This window comes from Simochromis diagramma, unplaced genomic scaffold, assembly GCF_900408965.1.
Source record: "Simochromis diagramma unplaced genomic scaffold, fSimDia1.1 OVJJ01000602.1, whole genome shotgun sequence".
NCBI lineage: Eukaryota > Metazoa > Chordata > Actinopteri > Cichliformes > Cichlidae > Simochromis > Simochromis diagramma.
Window position 1 is genome coordinate 1,629,221 of NW_024387040.1, and position 19,370 is coordinate 1,648,590.

Here is a 19,370-nt window from a genome sequence, read left to right on the forward strand (position 1 = left end):
CAACATTTCACCAAACACCGATACTGATGTTTGCAGGACAGCTACGGTTTGCTGTTGACATTTTTTTACTGTATTTTTTTTTATTTTTTTGTGACTAACACGACATACATGACACAGGAAATTTGTCAAATAAAAGCAGATGTGTGCCCTTTTTTATGTAAATGTCCAGTCTTAAATTTAGAGCCTTATTAAAAACACACCCTTTTGATGAAGCCAGGCTTGTCAGGAATTGGACGGGCACAACTTCCTCCTTAATCCCTTTAATTTCCTACCTTTTTAATCCCGAATCCTTTTTTTCTAACTAACTCGCACATCATCATCAACATCATGTGAACAGCCACATGTTGTTGCGACTGAGACATGAGGTTGAAGTCTTGTCTTTCCCTCCCCCTCCCCACCCACATTCACCACCACCTTGTGTCAATAATAAAATCATTAACATCACAAGCGGCTTTTTTTGTAGAAATGATCTACTTCACCTTCCCAGGACCAAAAGACACACACGCACACAAACTCTTCTTTAGAGATCACAGATCACAAATGTGCACAGGAAGCAGAACGGGGGATTTCTTGACTTGAGGATTCATGTTCAATTTTGCTGGACAGTAAAAGCCACAAAATCTCGCCATAGAGCTATATGTGAGGCACGACCTTTCAGACCCTTTACCGTAAATCTTAAAATATCTCACTCTATGTGCGCGGAGACTAAAGAACAGTAAATGGAGCTGTGTTTCAAAACAGATGTGTGCACTATAATCCTTGCATGTGGCTATTTATTTTTAATCTGCTGCTAACTCTCCTGCCTAGTGTGTCCTCAGCTTCCTCACTTGGACTTTAGTTTAAAATGCAAGGACGCACACGTTGTGTATGAAGCACTTTTGGAAAACTAATTCAGATGCCCTCCTATTTAAAGTGGAAAAAGAGGTGAAAGCAAACACAAAAGAATGGAGTGGGAGCAGTACAGTGGAAGGTAAGCGGCGTTGACTAAAGTTGTTCGAGCCTTCAAGGTTGGACAGGGACAGACGTGGGTCCTGGTCACAGCGCTTTACAACTGTCAGAAAAGCTTACAGATTTTTTTCTCCCTCTCTCTCGCCTTGCTTTCTCCCTTGATCTCACTTATTGCTCATTTCTTTTCTTGCCTTGCCACATCTCTGTTTCATCCCCACCACCCTCTTCACTACCCCACCCACCCCCAACTGTTCAAATATTATTTCTCCCCCTCCTGTCGTTGTCCCCCCCCCCACCTGCGCACCTCTTTTTTTTCCTCCCTCTCTTTATCTTGTCATTGCCTGTCAGTGGGGATTCTATCTACGCCGAGTGTTGTGTGCGTGCGTTATGTGTGAACACATTGAGACTGGGATGCACTTAAGAGCTCATTGATTTAAAAATACCTTCGATATTGGAGGTCCCCTCCTGCAGATTCGTTCAGGAGCTTATCACACACACATAGACATCCAGGTAGAGATATGCATAAACCAAAGCTCCACTCCAAAGTTTCTCCTTAAACTTTGTGATTGACCTAGTTAGCGTGTCGTTTTGACAAGTTGTCTGTTTTGACACGACGTCCTCCGGTGTTTATCAACATCCATTCTGCCTATCACACGCTCGCATTGGGAATTCATGCACGCGCACGCACTCAAAGATAAATCAAGCTACGGTTTAACAATTGGCAGGAAGAGAGTGTGCAGTGTTTGCTATGGGTAAGTGGAATGACTTGTATTTGTAAGATGAATAAAAGCTTTGGTCAGTTTTTTTTTTTCTTCTTCTGTGTGCACATGTTTTTTTTATCTGATGTCTGTGGAATGCAAAACACCATCGGTATCACTCCGGTACCAGGGTACTACCTATTTGTATGAGTCGAAGTGTTTACATGAATGCTCCTGTGTGATTTAACTGGTGCGTGGATAGCGGTGTGTATACACAGGGCTTTTTTTCTTCCTTCTTCTTCTTCACTTGCCATAGCTCAGGTTTAGTGCGTCTGGTGAGCCTGGCCACCGACAGCCAGAGGTGAGAGGCCAAAGAGCCAAGTTAACTCCATCAATCCCCCTGGACAGTTACAAACAAGCCCTCAACTCTGGTCAAAACGATCCCTAGATCATGGATGACAGACAGCAGGTGGGGAGGGAAAGAGAAACGGAGAGCGAGCATTTGACTCAATTCCAAAAGAAAGGCTCTTACAAATTGGAAGTGAAAACTTGTCTGCTTCAACTATAACAAATAAGCTGTTAAAATTAGATCGAGACATAGCATTTCTTCTTTCTTATTGTTATTGTCAGCATTGTCAGTGATATTGTGGTAAAATCACTCACAAGACAGGATTAGATATGAAGTAATACAATCTTGCCTTCATGTCAATATATAAAAGGTTAACTAATTTAGAGCATCCTATTCCTCTCGGTCTTCAACTCCCAAATACTGGCCGCTGATTTTGTTTTTTGTTTTGGAGATGATCAGATTCACGTTTCAGTCGTAGAAAGGTTAAAAGAACAACTTAACATCTTTAAAATGTTAATAAGCCATCGCAAAAATATCCCAGAGTTAAAAAGAAACTTTTTTGGCTCGACACCCAAACCTGGCCGTTCTCACCAACCTCAATGAGAAAAAGACCGTGGCGAGGTAGGAAGTCGGTGAACACGTACAGAAGAGAAATGAGAACAAAAACTGTCCAAAACATTTCCCCGAGGCAAACTTGTAAGGAATCACACCCACATGAAAGCGCACACAGACATGCAGACGCACACGCTCACGCACTCATTTGGCATCGAGCAGAAGTGGGTAATTAGGGAAGGTCACCAAGGAAACAGACAAACACAAGCTACTGTGAGACGTAGCGTATACTCAAGAGAAGCATCAACAACCGTTTCCCTGTATGCAGTGTCATTCACCCATCACCGCCACCATTACCTGAAACACACAAATATGAAAACAACAACTCGAATATTTTATCTCGAGTTCAGTAAACGGTGACAGAGTCGCCAGCGAATGTTCTTAACACGACGTTCCCTTGTCCGAATCTCATGAGATCAGCTGTGGCTTTGCGATTTAAAAAACAAAAGCAACAAAAAAATGGGTGTTTGATGTGTGATTAAATGCTTTCATCTTACAGATGCAGAAGAGGGAGGTTAAGATTTGTACACTGATGAAGGAGCTCACAGAAAGTAAGGGACAACACTCAGAGTGTCAAAAAGAGGTAAAAAAAAACATCAGTTTCATTTTTCATGATTATTGTTAACCACACTGAAATTTGATAATGGAATCACTTTTTAAAACATCCTGTTTTTAATTGTTTGTTGGATAATGTTGAGTGGGTTTATAATTAATATTGTTTCCTTACATGTTTATCTTTGGACATTTAAAGCTTTTTCCCCTGGTGCGGATGCTAATTTATGTGCAAATGTAACAGTTGCTTCGAAAAGACAGGTCTTTGGAGAAGCTCCGTGAGGAGAGGGATGAGCTGAGAGTCCTGATGGAGGACCGAAGCAAAGAGTGCGCCCACCTCGACCGGAGCAAAGCCAAACTGGAGGCTGACTTGGCTCTGAGCCACAAACTCCACACCTCACACCTTGAGGTCCATCTCTCTCTGTCTGTTTAATTAAAGGAACTGGAGAGGCTAAAACGCCAGGACGTGCAACTTATTTAAATGCACGTTTTTATTAATTTTGTTAATTTTCTCTGTTTTCAGGTTCGAAGTAGAGATGAGTTAATTCTGCAGCTCAGAGCCGAAATGAAGACAGCTGAACAGAAGCATCGAGGAACACAGAAGCAGGTGCGGTGGCTCGTCTGCGTTCACTTTTCAGGTTGTGTCATGCAGTTTTTAGAGATTAAAAAATACAATTTGGAGAAATGGAAACTCCATGTTTTTCCCTTTAAAACTGCATATTTGGCCGTTTTTAAGCAGTATTTTATGAAAAAGGCGCTTTCTTTTTTATATTATGTTTTGGTTTTTGGGTTTGAAATTTGTCTTAGGGCTTTCAATTCTCTCCTACAGTTTTTTTTATTTTTCTTTCATATGCCGAGGCTAGGTTCAGTGATCACCCCTATTTTTTCAACACTTCCTTGCTTTACACCCACAGAGTTGCACACATCTACTCAAGGGAAGTGCCCAAACCAGCAGCAGTCTTCTACTGTTGGCTACCGAGCAGCTCCATCAGAGCAATGGGAGGTGTAGCACCTTGCTCAAAGGCTCTGCGAAAGTTGGAGCTAAGGAAAAGGGAATCGTTACTCATTCATGCTGTGCCTACATTTTCCCAGCTGGTCCTGAGACTAAACTGGGAAACTCTCTGACTCAAACCTGACACTCACTTTTTGGTTACTGCCACCCCCTCACTGTCTCTTCTGTCTGTCTGGGTGTGCATAGTATCCCAGCGTAAAGCTTTCCTCGTCTCCATCCTTTTCAATTTTCATCTTTTTTTCTCTTTCTTTTGGCTCAGGTGACAGCTCTGGAGGAAGAGGTAAGACACTTAAACTGCACGATTAGAGCGCACAAGGAAGAGGCCTGTCAGTTAAGCGAAAAGGTCAGCGATATCGAGCACCTTAGAGAGCAGAAGGAGAAAGAACAACAGCAGCTACAAGAGCAGCTCCGTATTAAGGAGCAACAGGTAAAGAGAAACTCTCTCCTCTCCTCTTCACCTTTGCTCACTTCTTGTGAAATCTATGGATCAGTTGAACTCTGACCGGGAAGTCGTGAAACAGGCTCACAAAATTGAAGCGTAACCCGGAGGGGGGACCGGCTCCGTGCTTCACAGCCGACTGAAGCAGAACAACTCTGAGCTCGGCCAAATGCACAGCAGGCTGAAAGACCGAGAGCCGGAGGTCACAAAGCTCAAGGACGGTTTAAGTCGGAGGTCCATAACGGCGCAGAAGTCGACTCTTTTGTGTGCTCACTTGTCTGTCGGCTGAGACATAATCCAACAGAAAAGCCATCTACTGCGATAATCCAATGAGGAACATAAAAGGAAAAATCGGATGCACTTGTGCTTTTGAGTGCGACCGCTCTAAATCACGGTAGACAATCAAGTAGTCAGAGTTTTCTGCCAGGAACGGCAAACCGACTCGCTTGCGGCAGACAAGCTTTATTTTGTAGTCATCTTACATATATTCCAATCTACATCATCTGAATTACTAAACAAGACACGATGACTCTACTGTTTGTGAAACTCTCACATCTAATTGGAACTAAGCATGAATACAGACAGGGAAATGTAGACCAAGAATAAAGTTATTATCAACTTAGGGTCAACTTGGGTAGTCATGTGACGGCAGTGAATACTCAAACATCAGGCCAAATGAGGCTTGTCAGGTCATGAGGGTCAGATGTGTTTTCCATCATGTTTAATGAGGGTTGTTTGTTTCCCCAAAGCACACGCTCCTGATTATGGTCACAAGAAAGCCATAGTGTCCCCATTAAGTCTTGTTATGAGGCCTTTCATCCAGTAACAGAGAGAAATGCAAAGTCCACCATTAGTGTTTGGCCTGTAGGATAGTGAATTCATTAAAGGAGAGAAATACAGTGACACAAGTAGAGCAAGTAATAAATACAGCTTTGATATGTAAAGCCGACGTACGACGTCTCACTTTATAGCGTGTGGTTCTTCTGCGTGTGATTATTTTTAAAACTGTTACCTCAGACAACCTCGTCAAACATTCACCATTCACCACCATCACGCTCAGATAAAACAGAGGCTGCATGGGCTGAGTCAATGCTTTTAAGCAGTCCACGCACGCGGCCGTACACCTACACAGGTTGTTCAGTCTTTCCACTCTAAAACAGAGAGTAAGAGTCGATGACTCCTCTCCTCTGGTTTGTCTCTTTCTTCCTTTTGCATGAGCAAGTTCTCTCTCGTGCCACCTTCAATCCAGTGTTAGTCCTGCGGGCCCAGTTAATCCCTGGTTAAACCGAGCTGCAGTGAACCGCTGAAATCTAACTAGTTGGCTGTCATTAGTCGTAAAACCCTCGTGTTCTGATCCAGATTACAGCGGGATTAATGTGGATGAACTCAAGCTGAGTGTTAGAGCGGGTTTAACTTTCTCAACCTCTCCCCTTGAAAGGTGAGCTACGGTAGGATTCCTAGTGTAACGGCAGGATTAAGCCCGGTTTCACTTCCTGAGTTCCCCTTTCATTATGACAGAGGTTACTGTAGAGCAGTGCAGTAAATTACACCATGTTAAACAAACTAGCATGGGTCTGTTCAAGTAGCTTTTTAAGGCACGTTTAGTCACGAAGCATTGAGTAATGACTTTGGTTTCACTGTTTGAATTTTAGCATAATGATAATGATGATGATGGTTGCTGCTGTAATAGTTTATGTAATATAAAAGTTTACGTTTTGCAAGATTATTTATTGCTTCCTACTTCATATTGCTTTTTTTTCACACATTCACACGTGCCACTGTGTCTTTTTAAATTTGACTGCTTTCATCGTCTTTATTGAAAAACAAAGGTCAACATCAGCATCTGTACTCTGTTTGATTTTGCTCTCAGGCTGATACAGTTGAAAAGAAGCTGAATAAGGAGAAGGAGGAGGTGGAACTTCTTAATCAGCAGCTGAAAGAATCCAAGGATGAGCTCAAAGAGGCCAATTTGCACACCCAGGAGCAGAAAGAAACGGCTGCGATTTTTAAGCAGAAATACACGGCAGCAATAGAGAAGGCGCGCAGGGTGCAAGAGCATGTGGAACGTCTGGAGGAGGAACTACAATATTCACAGGAAAAGGTTAATAATGGCCGATATAGCCTTTAAATACGTACATACGTTTTGTCTAATATGCCTTTAATTTTGAGTCTGACTACCTGTTTTAATGGCAGCTAAGAGAGTCGCAGTTAGCAGCTTCTTCGCTGAAGGAAGAGCTAGCTGAGCTGGAGCGCCGGTATCAGGAAAAGGTTGGCCAGTGGGAGAATTCACAGGAGGCTCTTGACCAACTAACAGATGAACTTCAGGCCAGTCACAACCTGCTAAGAGAGAGTGAACAAAAACTGGAGCACTTCAAAAACCTGATGAGATCCCTTCAGGAGCAGATGGACACACTCAATCAGCAGGTTCAGGAAAACATTTACGTAATGCAGACACAGCAATAACAAAAGGATAAATCCAGACACAAACACACGTACAAATACATGAACATAGTTAATCCTTTATATCTATGTGGACAACCTGATTTGCTTGCATAACAAATAGTATTAACCTTTCTTGCAAAAGAGTTGTTTTCCTTTCACTTAATGAAACATCTGAAAACAGTGTGATTCATTGTATAGACTAATTCTGTGTAATCATGTCACGTAACAAATGAGGTTGACTGTGAGATCAGTGGAAAACTCGGTCATAAACCAGTTCAGCCTTTCATTTCAAACTAAGAAACTAATGCTGTTGCACACTTTACTGTCTCACTATGTATTTTTTCATGGATGCACCCACCTCCTTAAAAACTAGGTTTTGAATACATGCCTTGTTTTTTTGGGGTTAACTCAGATGGGTGTCTCTCTATTTTCGCAAGTGCACCCAGGTGCTCGCCAGCTCCAATCATGCTGTACAAGTGCATGCATGGATATATTGCTCTGTGTGCTTGTGTCATTATACGCACGCATGTATATGTGTGTGTGTGTGTGTGTACTAGTGCGCATTTGTGCATCTGTGCACTGGCGTGTGTCACTTAATCTTTTCTTCTTCTTTTTTTCCCCCTTTCTGTTTTATATTTACTACGTCAGGCAACAAATGAATCATCTTTATTACGGAGAAATTTAATTTGGATGAACTTAACTGCTGCCGCCAAGGTCAGACGGGCAGAATGTCATTTTAATCCAATCAACTTTAATCTGTTGGTTATAAAAGAGTTAGGCTGTTGAAGAATGGCTGTATCTCAGGCCCTTTATTACACTGGCTAATGACTTTGATTGTAAGGCGCCTATCAAGAGGTTAGGAGTTCTTATGGAGCTTCACGTCCTGCTAATGCGCTACCTCATGTCACTGTTGGGCTTAGCTAACCCTAAAATCACCATTGCCTTTATTCCCTGTTTACGAAGAAATACAGTGTGGAAAACATGAAACAGTTTTAAATGAAAGAAAACATGACTATAAAAGCAGTTTAGAAGTTATAGCGTTTCACATTTGAGGGATAAATGGGGAAGAAAACCATGGACTGGCTCAAATTGTGAGTGTAGTATCTTAATTCTATCTCTACTGGTCAATTTATATTCGACTAGAGAATATTTCACTATAACATAAAGATGGACAGTTGAAGATAAGTAAGATTTCTTACTTTTCCTATAAAGATGTCTACTTTTGAATTACTTACATAATTTGCCTGTATAAAGGACAGCAGCTAATAGGGTAAGATTGAGGGTAGTGATACATTAAGCAATTTATGAAAAAAAAGCGAGAGCATTACTCCTGGTGATGCTCTCGGGAGTAAAAAACAAAGTGTAACACTTTCACTGTTTTCCAAAGAGATATACATTTGTAATTAAGAGAACAATGCAGATGTTCATGAGCGCGATTGCTCGTAGTACTATGAGCTAGAGTCACGTGCTAAGTTCGAACTTGTTGTTTTACAGTTTGTATAATGTGCTTGAAACACCAAGGTCATGTTTCTCTGTGCAAATCAATACACAAATGAGTGTAACACAAAATAATGTGCTTCCTTAATGGCCCATCAATGCCACTGCCATTTATTAGTAAACCAAAATGAGTGTAATCTGTTGAAATGCAATTCATTCAATTCATTCGCCCTTTTGTGTCTTGACTTGGTGGTTTGTTTCTATTTAAGTTTCTGTTTAGGTGTGTTTTGGGTTAAAGAACCGATTAAAATAAGATTTAAACAAGCGGGATGTTCTTAAAAAATATGTTTTTTCTAACTATCTATATCACTTACTCTCCCTCTCTCTCGTTACTTATAGAAACTTGCTGTGGAGTGTGACCTGCAGCTCTATCGTCGGAGCCATTCTCATTCTGATGAGGAGTATTTGAGTCTAGGAAGACTCAGACAGCAGCTGCAGAAGGTAATATCCTGCATGGCACTGCTGGGATTACGCATTCTGTGTATTATCATCACAATGAAACATTAAAATATATCTGCCACAGTTTCAATACTTACAGTTATGTTCAGTGATAACAGCTGAGAGATAAGATTTGTTGACATTCCAGTATTCAGAAGTAACGCTGATAAATGTAAATGTGGGCTTATATTTAAAGTTTGTTTTATATTTACATGGACAAACAGTTTTTGCTACATTCCAGCACTCATTTTTTTCTTTGTGTGTGTGTGTGTTTCAGCGCTGTGCGGCACAGGTTGAACACCTTGCGGTGTGTGAAAACACTATTCTTCAGATGAAGTCAGAGCTAGAGAGACAGTAATAACAGAGTCTATAAAACTCTCATTCTCCTCTGCTGCTCGGTTTCTGTCCTTGTCTCTCCTTTCATGCCCTTCTCATCAGTCTCCACCCCCAACTCGCTCTCATTTTCACAACAGTCTGCTTACTAAATGGCACACAGTAGATATATTATGTTACTTGGCAAATGTAAAAATCTATTGAAATCTTTTTTTTTTAATTTCAGTAATCATTAATATGCTATCTGGTCTACATATTATTACGCTGTGTTAACTTCGGCAGCACATTTTTTACAGACCGGTTTGCTCAGGCAATTATCTTTTGCTCTCCTTACCTTAGAGTCCAGGAAAAGGTGGGTCTGAAACCAAGTCTCGCTGCTTCCCAGCAAACTCACCGGAGCAATCAAAAACAGCTGGAGCAGGAAGTGATTCGTTCAAAACAGGAAGTGGCATCCTTAGAGCTTGAACTGGCGAACGCCCAAAAGGTATTAAAATAATGCATATCTGCTGACCTGTCCTCTAATTTAGTGAGAGCTATATTAATTTGACCTTTGTCCCGTGTGCTTTTAAATTCAGACGCATCTGCCATTGTCCTTAAATGTTCGCGATGCAGTCATTTCAATCTAAGGACATGTTTGAGTTCCCAAAGAGGAGTACTTCAACCACCTCCACGGGCACCACACACCCACCACTCATGTGATTGTCCTGCGATTGTCTGGCAGAAACAAATTGCCTCGCCATTAATTAAAGCACCAAACGGTGCCAAGGCTGGTGAAATTGACTCCAATTAAGAGCTCAATGGGACACTAAATATTCAAATTACTCAAAGTGGTGACTGTAGCCTGGCAGAACGCCAGCATTCCTGGCAGTCTTGGACACATCATTTGTATGTGTGTGAGTGTGTGTGTGAGTGTGTGTGTGAGTGTCTATGTTTGCGCGTGTTTGTGTGTACGCTTGCTTAGCCGTGTATGGGTAGGTGGAAACGGTAATATTTGATTTCGCACGTTAATTTGTGTTTGTCACATATTAGCAAAACACGTGTTACTCTTACCAAAATCATATGCTCGCACACTTACAATTACTCCCACAAACACACACAGCGGCAGGTTCTCTTGCTGTCAGGTCTTGCCCATTCATTCACACAACTTCCCTGTGGAATACCACATAATGAGTCCGTGTCATGTAGGTACACATATCTTGAAGTATACATCTACATTCATCACATGCATAATGCATGTACACATTATTAACTTTTATCATTATGCATATATACATAATTATACAAGAGTCTAATCCTTTACATGAGTGATCAGTCATACATACAAGGGCTGAGTTCAGAGCCATTAACACTAAAAACATTTTTTTTAAGGAAATTGTATTTGACAATGTATTTTTTGTTTTTTTTACAGAAACACAGACTTTATATTGGTTCATAATGTTTTTCTGTTTTATTATTATTATTATTATTATTATTACTATTATTATTATTATTATTATATCCACCATCATTTCCACCACCTTCTGTCTTTTCCAGCTTTAGATTAAATGGAAATATATATATATATCTTTTATCTTCGGTTTTTATTCAGGACCATACAATATGATGCGATACCATTTTGGAAATTCTTTAAATGTAAGCAGCAAGCAAAGCAAATAATAAGTGATTTCTGATGATATATTTAGAGGTCTATTGATGGCAACTGTTACATGGCAACAGCACATTATAAACACAACTGTGCAACATATTTAAACCGAACAGACGCTGGATGTTTGGCCCGTACGCTGCAGGTACAGGTGACACTCCTCAGGCAGTCAGATGAGGAACTGAAGGAGGCCAGACAAGAGTCTGCAAGAAAGAGCCGAGAGGTGGATGCGGAGAGAAGAAAGGCCCAGATGCTTCAGGAGGCGTTACACAAGGAGCAGCAGAAGCTGCAGAGTGCTATCAGAGAGAATGAGACCCTGAGCACTCTCATCGGAAAGCTGAGGAAAGAGCTGGAGGAGCTGCACAGCAGTCACCAAGTTACAGGTAGCAATCAGTCCATAAACTGATAAGCTGCCGTTGGTCCTGATCCATGTATGCAGTTAGTCATAAAGTAATAATTTTCCGTCAACCGTATATTCATGTTGATAACATATACATATTTCAGTTAGGACTAATATATTTATAAGAAGAACGCTATTAATATTCAGTATTATGTCACTGTTCAGGGACTTCTCTGCTGTTCGGCGCGCATTCGTGGATGTCTGTAGTCAGAGAGAGCAAGAGCCAGACCCCAACATAAAACAGAGTAGGGTTCAATGACAGTGTTATTGCACGCATTATATGAATCTGTCAGCATAGCATGAAAAGGAAGAGTGGGGATGAAGGTGGGTTGCAATGTGGCATGTAGATGAGAAGAAGCCGTAGGTTCCTAAAGACACTTACACAGTGTGGCCTTTATGAGATTTGCCAGCTAGATGCATTAGTTGAGCCTCCAGCTGTGGGTAAGCATGGAGATCAATTGATCTGACAGGAATATGGCTATGCTTGACTTTGTGGCCTGCCTGAACTAACACTATACTCAGTATCATGTGAAAATTAACCTGTATTTCGCCAGTGCTTGATTCAGCATCCACATTTTTTTAACAAGCAAGTCAACATGACCAAAAGCAAAGATTTTATGTCAGTTCACTGCTTGATCCATTCATCACCCTGCCTTTATTATTAGCACTCTATGAACATTTCCCCGCTGCTAAGGTTTTGGACATTATTGGCGATCAGAAGCCCATCACATACCAGAGGAGCTACAGTACGCAGCCTGTCCTGTCTTTTGTTGCAGAACCACCCGCACTGCTGTTAGCTCAATCAGTTAGCTCAAATTAGCCAGCAGTGTGGTGATTTTGTAGCTAGCTGTCTGCACACCATGTTAACTCAGACACACACACACACGCTGTAGGTAGAGGTTTGATTTAATGGTGCACTGCTTTAGCTGTATGGTAATGATCTGGTTTCTGTGTGTGTCTGTACATGTGTGCGTGTGGCCAATGGTGGCCTTTGTAGTAGTGCGTCAGTGTAGGAATGGTGATGGCTGGGTCTCTCTGGGCACAGAAATGTCTCATTAAGAATTAACGTACACATCGACGGTCACGCCAGGCAAACACCTCACATGCAGCCATTTCTTCCAACTCCCACTGCTTTAATTAGCACATACACACTGGCTCTCCAAGGTACAAACACACATACACACACACAATCACCTATTGTCCGCAGAGAGATGAATCTGAGGTCTCTCTCTGTGGCAGACAGTGGCTGGCTTGCTCACTGAACACTGCTCATTAACAAGATAGAGACAGAAGGACAACGCTGTGTAGCCTGGCCTTTGTCTGTGATCAAAACGCATTCCCTCAACTCTACTCTACACACAAAACCACATATTATTCAGCTTTTACCTTCAGCAAATACAATCCAGCAATGCAGAGCCTATTGTAATGACTTAAGAAGAATAAAGATGCATTATTATAACAAAGGGGGCATTGTTTACCTGGATATAGCAGTGGTCTGAATAAACTGGGTGAGGAGTCAGCTTGAGAAATTACTGTCATGAACAAAGGGCCTTTTTATTAACATGAAGCCCTCGTCGAGGTTCTTTCTGTATTATGAAAACATTTCATTGAGTGGTGATGATTTTGTTTGTTGCTTAATAACAGCAGACCTCATCTAAGATGGACTGGACTGTGAACGTGAACAGGTTTGAATGATAAGAAAAATATGGACAGGCAGAAACAGGTATACAATTATGAGTTAACAAGAAAATGTATGCTAGAGGTGACTCTAACCAGAATAATTTAATCAGGAATGCATATTTAAGATGCTTTAAATTAATTACTCTACATAACTTATTAGCCTTTTATAACCCAGTCGTCTGTAAATTGTTATGTAAAATTACAAAATTACTCATCTGGTAAATTAAAAATCAATGAATTATCAACACAGTAGCTGCCAGTATCAGGTTTTCAGAAGTAATAATCATATCAGTCCAAAGTCATTTTTGATGTTGCTATTTAGACAGTTAACGAGATAAACTGCCATTTTTGGTGTTTTTAACAAAGCATTTTTACCTCTAATGCTGTTGATATGCTTTCTACAGTTTAAGATATAAATGTAGTTTGGGAGTAATGGATATTATATAAAGGTCTCTGTGGCCAGACAGAAGGAAAGAAGCAGGAAAAGAGAATGAGTTGGAAACCAGGGAAGTGTCACATGGATTAGATTGAAGTGTCTGAAGGCAGCTGGATTCAATCAGACTGTGTCAGGATAGGATGAAGAGACTGGAAAGAAAGGAGTGATTAAAAAGGATAGAAAAAAGTCCTTAAACTTGGCGTATGGGTGCTTGTGTCAAATTTACTGTCATTCTGTCACTTATGGCTCTCGGAATAGGCTGGGGCGTGTGTGATACATGCGGAAAATTGCACTATTTCGAACATACAGTGCACACGAGCCATTACAGAAAATGCACATAAAGGTGTACCGAAGGGACGATTGTATTCGTAATCTGTTTTCCAGGAAAATCAGATGTGGCGTACTCTTAAGTAGGTGTTTTCATAGCATCTGCTCGTGAAACACGGGCGGGGATGGATCTTTAAAATATTCAAACCCGACTAGTAGAGTCATCTTACATCTTAAATAAGATGTGTTGTAAGGTTGGTTATAATGCAAAATAAATGTGATGCCGTGTGACAACAAATGAAATAACGGCATAAACAAAAACACTATATCCTTATTTCCACACTTCCACCAAAACAGAAATGTGATATTACCACCCCTCTGTGCTGCTGATGTGCATCTGCCTAAAGATGATGAAATCATTATTGCACGTTTGTGCGTGCACTCGTTTGTACGTGTGAATGTGTGTGCGTGCATGTGTGTGTGTGTGTGTGTGCGCTGCTGCTATCCAGTCTGGATCCCCGGACACACACGTGCACAGGCCTCTCTCCTCCAATTCACCTCTATTACTAGCTATAATCCCATTTCACACTCTATCGATCCCCAAAACTGTTGTTCACCGGAACCAGCAGCAAACACTGGCATTTCTCCCCATCATTTCACCACTATTGTTCTTTATTACACAAAGAAGCATACCCCCCCCCCCCCCCCCCCCCACCCCTTACTCCCCCCCTCCCTCTTTGTCTCAGAGCAAACTCAGCCCCGCTGAAATATGAATTATAAATGTATGGCTAATAAAAGAGAAGGGGGGGGGGGCGAAAAGGAGAGAGAGTTAGAGATAGAGAGAAGTGGTTGGTAGAAACATCAGAGAAAATGACTCCTTTACAAGAGTCTATTGATCAGTTTCTATCAAAGGGGGATGTCAGACATGAGATTACCTGGCAGTTTGAGCATTAGGTGCCGTGTGTTATAGCCCCGGGCCCTTGTACCGCTGCCAGAGGATTGTAAATAAAGCGAAGAGGAGAGAGCAAGAGGGGAGTGTGTTGGGGTGTACGCGTGTGTGTTTGTGTGTGTTAGTCTTTGTCTTTGTGAGTGTTCACTGTTGTGTGCATACGAGGTGTGTTTTTTTTTTTTTTTTTTGGTCTTCTTGTGGTGTATTTGTGTGCATGACAGTGTGCGGCTGTGTGTCTGCACCTTTTGGCTTATACCCAAAAGCAGTGTTGCAAGCCCATGAAACTTCAGAAAGAGAGAGAAAGAGTCTTGGGAGGCTTTGGGACATCTCTCGGGAGCACCTTAGCCGGCTCCGAATCCCCCAACAAAGCCAAAGGAAGCTCCCATGAAGCCTTATGAAGCTTTTATGAGGGCCAGGCAGGGCCGGGCCTAGCCCCAACCACTGATTCAGGGTTAGCAAGGTTTTCATCCTTCTCATGTTAAAGGTTAGCGGTGAGAGCAGGGTAATCTGACCGCAGATCTGTGATTATAGGCTGATGCTGCATGATGGGCTTTGAAGCTCCTACGAAGGCACTGAGAAGGAGAGATCGGGAGAGAGTTACATTGTGGCCTAATGTCACACCGTAAGTTGTGAAGACAAGAATCAAAGAGCTAAGAAAGAGAAGGACTGAAGATCTTAAATTGTGAACTACGGACACAGCTCATGAAGCCACTCAAAACAGTTTGCTAAGGGCCTCAGACCTCAGGATATGGATCGCAGTTCTGCTTTTACTAAGATAAAGAGAGAAGTGTCAAAATCCACACCCTCTCTGCAGATCCTCATTTTATGCGGAAAAAAATAGTCAGTATTTGGTCATCAAGTCTTGCCAAGCTAAATATATACCACATTTAAGTAAGGACTTGTATGTGTTTGGACCAGCTTCCTTTGTGCCCATTTTTTCCCCTAGTATTTCTACAAATTTGTTTTTCACTTAATTTTCAGTGTGTATTTCAGTTGCGTGCGCATCTTTATTTATGCGAGCTCGGGCACAAATAAGAGAGTTTGTGTAAACGGTCAGCGCATGCAGTTAATTGCTCTCTCTGTGGCTTCCCCTGGTGGAAGGTGTCACTGAGGTCACCTGAAAAGCGAATGCCTTGAATACGAATTTGATCCCCATCTCAAGTTTTCACATCTGCCACTTTATTGATTATTGAGATTCATAGCAAAACTTTCACCTTGAGGTTCGGTAAAATAGCCAAGGCAGGGCACATGCATGCACATAGATACACAAATAAAAGCGCATCGTTAAATATTTAGCAATTCCAGTTGCAGCTTCAATTTTCCTAGGGCTTTAGTTTAAACAGTTTTGATGCAACAAAACCATAAATTAGTCATAGTTTTATTAAATGTGGATTTTCTTTTCTGTATTGTTTCCTTTATGGTATTGGTTTTGGCTTCCTCCTCTTCAGTCTTTCCCACCACTTCTATCCTAGCATTCTGTGTGGCCTTAAAAAGCTTACAGAAATACACATTTCCTATATTTCTATTTCACACACCCAAATACACACTCAGAAAGTCAAGGTCCGCTCCGTAAATATTCAACAAACACCCGCACACACACGTGCACACATAAACACAGACTCAGGAGCGCACACACCTCTTCATATTCAGCGCACAGACCTTCTCAATATTCACTAGCCTTGGTCACCGATGGCTGACAGTTTATGTTATATTCAATGAATACTGAATTTAGTGAAAAGGTTTTAAGAGCTATGAAGAAACATTGACTCACAAAACAGCATACAGAACAAAAAAAAGAGGGGAGTGCGGGGGCAAATCCTAAATTTTAAATTCAAACTGAACAGGGCCTGCAAAGCAAACCTAGCTGAGAAACCTGACTAGTGGTTTATTATGCATCCCTCAATGTGCTAAACTACTAAGTGTAGGACAATGGGGTTTTATTGCATGTAGATGGAAGAGACGGCTGAAAAGGGTATGTGATTGAAGGGCTGCAGTCAGGGGTATGAGCTCAAGTGGCCTGCTCAAGGTAAAGAGTGCCATCTATTGACGAAACCAGGGAGCACCCCTTTTGTCTCTCAACAAAAGGTTGCTTCGCCGACCAACTGTAAGCAGTGCACTGTGTTCATTCCTCCCTTCCCTCTCCGCCTCTGAAAGGCATTCAGTGCCTCTTCTGTGGCAGAGTTCTTGGTTCACTTTGAAGGTGACTCGCAGTTCATGTTTTCCCACTCGTGCTGAACTTGACAAGAATCAATAAAGACCTCCGTATGCAGGTTTTGTAAATCATCCAGTTAACGTTTGCCTGCTAGGAGATGTAAAGTGTCGTGCAAGTGTGTAGTCATCTCGGAGAGTTATTTCTTTAATCCAGTTCAAAAAACAAAATCATCTCTGCATCGAGAGCTATCTGAGGCAATTTTATGACTATTTTTTTGCATTTTTTGTGGTTGTGTGATTATTTGAATAAGGCCTGTTCTCTAATGAATCCCAACTAAGTGTGTCTGAAATGAACTGTTGCTCTTTATCGCACACTTTTCTTCTTCCTCTGTCTCCCCTCTCTCTCTCTCCTGCTCAGTGGAGGAGTTGGCAGCCCGTGCAGAGGAGGTGAGGCGGATGGAGGGGTGTCTGAATGAAGGCAAGCTAGCAGAGGAGAAAATAAGGTAAGAAGCAAAGAGAAGGAAAAAGGGAAAGCGGCTTCCGTTCTCATCCCATTTCCCGCCGTCCCTCGCGTAAGCTCGGTAATCAAAAACATTTAGACTTTTTTACGTGCGACGCACAGTAGGCTTTTTTTGTTTTTTTTTTAACCGAACATGTGTTGAACAGAACAGCCCTGAGCTCTAAATGCATACATTGTTTGAGCCTGCAAAGCAAAATGTTACATTGTTCCTGAACATGTGAACTGCTTTCCCTTTTATCTGCTCCTGGATTAATGCGAGAGAAAATATATACAAACATGTATTGATGGGAGAAGGTGAGCAAGCAGATGTTGGGTCACAGAGTTCAGAGGTGAGACCTCTGGTTGACCTCTCTGTTTCACCAGAGCTGCGGTGATGACATCAGCAAGCATGTATCACCCAGTCGAGTGTGTGTTTGTGTGTTGCTGTTTGTGCACGCATAGTTGTGGTTGCGGCTTTGGCTTCGACATGACCTCACCGCTACGGTCTCCGTCTCGGGGAGTTTCTTGGTTAAGTTGAGCCATGGAACATTTTGCTCGTCAACTGACAATTTAAAACTCAGTATGGAGACTTTATAGGTTACATTCTGAATTATTACATTTTATTAGATTTTAACCAATTTTAGATGCTGTATGGTAAAACAATCGCTGTGCCTGCATATTATATCCATTTGCAGAATCATGCTGTTTACTGTTAACCGGGTATTATCTAATAACTGCAAAGACATGAAAGGTTTTTAAGCAACAGCACCATGCTAATGGCTTCCATCTGTGCTGTGGGAAATCCCCCTTCTTTCTCCACAGGACGCCTCCTCTCTTTCTTTCCTTCTCTCTCCCACTCTGTTCATCCTATCATATGTTCTCTCTACGGACCGATCTGTCAGACATTTTCTCTTCCTTTTGTTTTGGCTGTACGGCTTTTGCTTCAACTTTTGCTACCAATGAGTTGCTTTATTAGTCTCAGCTTTAAAGTTGCTGAGGAACATTTAGCGAGGGATCCTGAGTGTAGTCGGCTACGATTTCCTTTCATTATACAAACGTATACGGATTTTTATTCTTCATTTTATCGCCTTCTAATCATCTGAGAAGAAAATTAATTAAAATTGCCCAGCTCTTGCTGGTGTGCCTTCATAACTATCAAGGTTTCATATTTCATAATTTTTTTGATCATTACTTTTTCATCATTCACTTCTTACCCAAGGAAAACTGTAGGATCTAAGGAGAGCACTGGTGGCCTAGAGATATCGCCTTCTTGTTTCTCTCTTATTTTTGTCACCCTTCTGCTATCGGCCATCTGTTAATGCAACAGCTATCCGTGACATTTTTTATGAAGTAATCAAATATAATCTGAAATGACAAAACAAGTTTCCCCAGCCTTTCAAATCTAAAAATTTGATCTTCTATCATTTGGGGTTTGTCTTTCTGAGAGGATAAAACCTATAATCATGTGAAGACACTTTAGGTTTTGGGTCCTTGGGAACTGCTCTAGACATTGTAAATAATTAAAAATGAAAGATAATTGGCAGATTAAACGATAATGAAAATAATAAGTTGTAGACAGAACAGACAAAAGTGGTAGTAAGTTAAAGTTGCATTTTTTTTAGCACTTAATAGACTGATTAATGAACTTAAGTATGAAGTATAAATCACATTTATCACCAGTGTTAGAAAGATTTAGTTGGGTAAATACTGGGCTTTCTATTAAGGTTTTGATATTTTTGGATGAGTCGTTTTAACACAGAAGCCAATAAAAACTAATAGACAGATGCTGACTTTGTGGTCTTTCCCTGCCTAGTCATTCTTTTTTTTAACTGTAAAATCAATAATATGCTAACTTCAGATTATGGTCAAAAAACTTTTGGCCGTAAAAGGCCCAGATGCTTTTACTATTCATAAAGTTGTAATTTCTCATTTTTATATCGGCTTTTTAGAGGTATGGGTCAAGAGTGGAGGGAAAGGGGGTTGTTTATGTGTGTGTGTATATATAGATATAAATATATATATATAA

At 41.2% G+C, this 19,370-nt stretch overlaps 1 protein-coding gene across 3 annotated transcripts in view; it reads left to right on the plus strand.

Annotated features, from left to right (window-relative positions):
- The window catches only part of LOC120741382 (golgin subfamily A member 6-like protein 22), a 92,569-nt gene that overhangs the window by 48,665 nt on the left and 24,534 nt on the right, over positions 1-19,370 (plus strand). For all 3 annotated transcript variants that reach the window (XM_040044250.1, XM_040044252.1, XM_040044253.1), the window contains 11 exons: positions 3,107-3,190; positions 3,404-3,568; positions 3,683-3,766; positions 4,431-4,598; positions 6,481-6,711; positions 6,804-7,034; positions 8,889-8,990; positions 9,265-9,341; positions 9,660-9,804; positions 11,108-11,345; positions 17,264-17,348. In XM_040044250.1, the coding sequence (XP_039900184.1) occupies positions 3,107-3,190; positions 3,404-3,568; positions 3,683-3,766; positions 4,431-4,598; positions 6,481-6,711; positions 6,804-7,034; positions 8,889-8,990; positions 9,265-9,341; positions 9,660-9,804; positions 11,108-11,345; positions 17,264-17,348 (1,610 nt within the window). The remainder of the gene's footprint in view (positions 1-3,106; positions 3,191-3,403; positions 3,569-3,682; positions 3,767-4,430; positions 4,599-6,480; positions 6,712-6,803; positions 7,035-8,888; positions 8,991-9,264; positions 9,342-9,659; positions 9,805-11,107; positions 11,346-17,263; positions 17,349-19,370) is intronic.